We start from the raw sequence: 5,664 nt of genomic DNA, 5'->3' as shown, positions 1-5,664 counted from the left end.
ATCAAAATCAAGTGTAGCAAACCTAAGGCTCATGATCGATATAAATATTTATATCTTTACATATTATTTGGTTTGCACAACTTTGATAAATATAATTGGTTCTTTCTACATCATTTCTCTACCTCATTTAATTAGTTGAGTACCATCATTTTGAAAATTGATTCTTTCTCATCATTTCTGTACCTCATTTAATTAGGTGAGTACCATCATTGAAAGATGAGGGCCAAAATTTCATAAATATAATTAGATCCTTCTGCATCATTTTTCTACCTCATTTACCTCATTTAATTAGATGAGTACCATCATTGAAAAATGAAGACCAAAATTTCATAAATATAATTGGATCCTTTGCATCAATTTTCTACCTCATTTAATTAGGTGAGTACCATCATTGAAAAATGAAGGCCAAAATTTCATAAATATAATTGGATCCTTCTGCATCATTTTTCTACCTCATTTAATTAGGAGAGTACAATCATTTGAAAGTTAAAAAAAAACGTGGGTAAATGATTTTATAGGTAGTAGTCATTCCGAATAACATAGCGACAAGAAATGGGATAATGGAAGTATTAGCGCCTAGAAAACGACAAGGAAACGGGAGGGAGCTACGCTGATAAATAAAGAATTGATTATGACCTAAATTAGGCAGAAGCATACCCACAAGTAAAGGCATTTATGCTGATAAGTACACGACAAACACGTAGAAACTTAATAACGTAGCGACAAGGAAAGGAATCTACGACCAAAAAAAGGAAAGGAATGGCGCAAATACCCGCGAGGGGGTCCCAAGAAGTAAATGTACCGAAGAACAAACGTTGGGGAGAGATAAGAGGCGTGCTCAATTTATTTCGGGCATCCCTCATTGCCTTTCCCGGCGAAAAACTCATGGAAGAGGCCGAAATCTTCTCTACAATGTATTTAAAAGATGCCCTACAAAAGATTGCGGCCTCTAGTCTTTCACAAGAGGTGAGCCAGTAATACTAATATCACATCAGCTAATTATTGGTTGGCATCTGTGTTTTATAGTTTCAATTTTGTCGATGGCAGATAGAGTATGTTCTGGAGTATGGTTGGCACACAAATCTGCCGAGACTGGAAGCAAGAATGTACATGGAAGTATTTCCACAAGACACTATATATGAGTAGGTTCATTATTTCATTACGTAACATCCATACTCCAGAACATACATGGAAGTATTTTCGTTAATATCTTTAGTTGGATGCACAAATGCTCCTCGCATAGATCCATATATGTTGAGAGAAATACTACCCTGTATCAAAGCATTGTGTCTTTTAATAATTTAGTTCCAATGTAATACTAATCAATTGTGTCTTTTAATAATTTAGTTCCAATGTAATACTAATCAATTAATGACGCGCTATATATATGAACATGAACAGGAAGAAACTCCTAGAACTTGCAAAAGTGGAGTTCAACATCTTTCACTCGTTACAAAAGAGGGAGTTACAATCTCTCTCCAGGTAATGATCTCTCATTGGATATCGTCTGAAAAGTAACTGAATTTGAGAGGCGAAAAAATCAAGAGAGTAAATAAATGAAGTTTGTTTGTTTAGATGGTGGAAACATTATGGGTTCCCTAAACTGGCATTCACGCGACATATTCACGTGGAGTACTACACTTTTGCATCTTGCATTGCAACCGATCCTAAACATTCCGCATTCCGACTTGGCTTCGCCAAAATTTGTTATTTTGGAACGGTGCTCGACGATATCTACGACACCTACGGAACAATGGAGGATCTCGAACTCTTCACCGCAGCAATTAAGAGGTGACAATTTACAGTTGGTAGTAACATGTTTTGTTTTCGTTTTTTCTTCATTTTATTTTCATGTAAGGGTTGTGAAATAGTTGTGAAAGTGATGGACTATAAAAATATTTTAAGGTAATAGATATATTCAAACGTCAATCATAATTTAATATTCATGTTACTACCAAAATCGTACCACGATATGACCTTTCACTGCACTAACTCACATGAGTAAAAGTTAATGTGTATAATGATCAGATGGGACCCCTTGTCGATAGATTCTCTTCCGGAATATATGAAAGGAGTTTACATAGCGATGTACGACACGGTAAACGAAATGGCGAAAGAGGCAGAGAAAGTTCAAGGCCGCGACACAGTCAACTATGTTCGACAGGCTGTATGTACCATTATAAAGCAAATATATACAAATATTTATTTCTGAGAAAGTTAAGAAAGCCAAATATTTCACTGAGAGATGATTAGTTAATTTATTTTGCTTGTCATGTTCAGTGGGAGTCTCTTTTGGATTCGTATATGATAGAAGCGAAGTGGATTTCCAGTGGTTATCTGCCAACGTTCCAGGAGTACCTGGATAACGGGAAAATTAGTTTGGGTTCTCGCTTAGCCACATTGCAACCTATCCTCACTTTGGGCGATCCCCTTCCTCATGAAATCCTGCAGGAAATTGACTTTCCATCGAAGTTCAGTGACTTGATATCTGCCATTCTTCGACTGAAAGGTGACACTCAATGCTACAAGGTACTCTCGACAAACTTGTATATCAAATGGAATAAGTTCCGCATTTGTTGATTGTGTATACAAACACAGATGATAGTGAAATTGGCATGGTGAGTGTAGGCTGACAGTGCGCGTGGAGAGGAAGCTTCGTCCGTATCCTGTTATATGAAAGACCATCCTGGATTAACAGAGGAAGATGCTATCAATCATATCAATGCTATGGTCAACAACTTACTCAAAGAACTAAATTGGGAGTTACTCAAACCCGACAGCAATGCTCCCGTTTCTTGCAAGAAAGCTGCTTTTGACATTTGCAGAGTTTTACATCACGGTTACAAATACAGAGATGGTTATGGTGATGCCACCATTGAAACAAAGTATTTGGTGACGAGAACCGTCCTTGAACCCGTGCCTGTGTAACCACACGTCAAATCTACAACAAGTTCCTGCTTAATTTAGGTTTCTGATTTCACTAAATAAACCTCGATGTTGAATACGGAGCTCACCTTGCTTCGTCGAGATTTCTCTGTCATATCTGGAGGACGTAGTGCAGTGCATTAGGATCAGAGAGATACCACAGTATATGTGGGGTCATGTTATTCTATTATATTGATTATGAAATATGTGCGTTCTTGTTATTCTATTTCAGTGATTGAATTCCATATCACTTCCATAGTAATCAACATAGAGAAAAGGATAACTCTAAAAAGTGTATAACTTTCAGAACCAATCACAATGATTTCACATTTTGGCTTTTAATTATAAATTTAATTTATAAATACAAACTTAAATTTAATTTCAGTTTTTTAATTTTTAATATGCATAATTATATTAATTTTTAATATAAATTATTTAATACTTAATATTTTGTCTATGTTGTACCACTCTTTTGAGGATTTTTATTTTTATATTATTTTTTTTAAATTTGGGTTAATTTGTTATTAAGTTTAGCTTAACCTAAGGTTAATTTATGTTGCTTTAATTATTTTCTTAATTTTTAATTTATGGAAATATAAAATTACAAGTTAATAACAAAATTACAAAGATTTCAGAACCAATCACAAAGATTTCACATTTTGGCTTTTAATTATAAATTTAATTTATAAATACAAACTTAAATTTAATTTCAGTTTTTTAATTTTTGATATGCATATTTATATTATTTTTTAATATAAATTATTTAATAATTAATATTTTTTATTTTTTTTTTAAATTTGCGTTAATTTGTTATTAAGTTTAGTTTAACCCAAGGTTAATTTATGTTGCTTTAATTATTTTCTTAATTTTTAATTTATGGAAATATATTAATTCATTAATAATAATTGAGACATGTTCAGTTTTTTTCTAGACACTTCTACTAAAATTTAAGTGCTCTTGGTCATAAATTATATCATTTCAGATCTAGACCTTCATTATTGATTTCTCAACGAGAGATAGGTAATCTTGGAGATCAATTCATTGTAGTGAAAGGGGTGCAATGACAGTGTAGGGTTTGACACTAGTGAGGGTTTCAACAATACCGGGTGCAATGACAGTGTAGGGTTTGACACTAGTGAGGGTTTCAACAATACCATTCTAACCAAGAATAGCATAACTAACCAGGCTCTGGAAGCACAAGTTCACTACCCACCCATACCGAGCTCGAAGGGAAATAGTTCACTACCCACCCCCAAATCCCTCCTTCCTAGTGTTGTGCATCCCTCTGTACCCGGTGATCCATAATCCTACCTTCCCCCATTGAATATGAACTGGACTATTTCTACGCCTTTGTAAGGGGTAGTAAGGGTTTCAAGAGCAATTGAAGCAACAAATATTTCTGGATTTTTATTTCATTAGTATTCTTCTAGTTTTCGAGATCTAGTCGAGGAATTCTTCGAGAGTTATTCTGTAGGCAAAAAGTGTGAAATTGTCAGGAGAGGTTGTACAAGATTTCTACGAGATTTCTAGGAGGAGGTCGTATGAGTTGCCAAGTTTAACGGATCCATATTTTCAGTTGCAAAGTGAATTGCAACCAATCAATGCGATTACAAGAATGGCTTTGTGAATTGCACAAGAGGTCGTGTCATGTTGAAATATTCTATTTCAGCTTTGTCATAGTTTGGCAAGTAGTTTTAACATTTATCAATGAATTAATTTGCTTAAGATAATAATAAAACTTTTAGATTTGAAGAATTGGTTTTCCCTTTGGGGTTTTTCAAGAAAGGTTTTTCTCAAAAATATTATGTTTACATTTCATAGGTTTCCTGTCAAGGTTTTTGCAGTTTATTTAATTGGTAAAATTCAAAATTTTGTTTTATTTGTTATTTGCAATAAATAATTGGCTAAGATAAATAATTAGTTTAAAGATAGTAGAATAATAATTAGATAATCACAACCTATATTTTGGATGGAAGAATAATCACCCATGAGATGTCATCACTAGGATTACATGCCTACCATTAAAGTGCTATCAACAAAATTGTATAGCACTAAAATTTCTTTCCTTTTTTATCATGGAAAGAAAAAAAATTAATTGGAATTGTTTTTCAACACAATATATAGAGATGTATTGTAAATCTAATTTCATTAAATCCTTTTCCTTTTTTTTAGGGTTTTTGCTAGGGTGGGGGGCTTGTGAAAGGATACCGACATGGATACAATCTACATGTGTATTGATTCTATCGTACATGTTTCCCGTAGGCAGTCCTTGGCTGCAAAAACTACGCCAGGAAACCAACTCAAGAAGCCTTTAGGTTCAAGTTGGCCCTTGAAACAAAGGGGGCTCCCTTCGGTGTTACGAGGCTTTGTTTAACGTTGTTCACCTCTCATTGAACAACAAACTTTGAAGCATAATGGCCAGATTTATGGTTTTAATTGGGGGTGGTTGGCGATCAATGACAATGCCTATCCATGATTAAAGGCCTCTCTCACAGGGTCCTTTCAGAATGTGTCGGCTTCCAGTATGACAGAACGACTTACCCTTTCAAGGATTATGATAGAAAAATGTAAGGAGATTCCTAATAATTAAGTGTTCAGACAAACTACTTAACAACAAGGGAAATTTCGATACGTGTAGAAGATTTCTACAGCCCAACAAAACACATTGCGGAGTATTCAAGAAGGCCAAACTGAAACCAATTCTAAGAGGAGCTATTTTGGACAGATAGTCCAATAAGC

At 34.4% G+C, this 5,664-nt stretch overlaps 1 protein-coding gene across 1 annotated transcript; it reads left to right on the top strand.

Moving 5' to 3' along the window:
- Positions 1–759: 759 nt before the first annotated feature.
- Positions 760–2,953, top strand: LOC149145326 ((-)-camphene synthase, chloroplastic-like). Its single transcript, XM_089452417.1, has 7 exons — positions 760–966; positions 1,048–1,142; positions 1,402–1,482; positions 1,576–1,791; positions 2,029–2,167; positions 2,281–2,529; positions 2,629–2,953. Exons 1-7 carry the CDS (start codon positions 760–762, stop codon positions 2,926–2,928), a joined length of 1,287 nt encoding a protein of 428 aa, XP_089308543.1. The 3' UTR covers positions 2,929–2,953.
- Positions 2,954–5,664: the final 2,711 nt, after the last annotated feature.

This window comes from Pinus tabuliformis, chromosome X (assembly GCF_031772625.1).
Source record: "Pinus tabuliformis cultivar Carrire ecotype Pingquan chromosome X, CPIR1, whole genome shotgun sequence".
NCBI classification, from domain to species: domain Eukaryota; kingdom Viridiplantae; phylum Streptophyta; class Pinopsida; order Pinales; family Pinaceae; genus Pinus; species Pinus tabuliformis.
The sequence above is the reverse complement of the archived record's forward strand: the minus strand, read 5'-3'. Positions and strand labels throughout refer to the sequence as shown.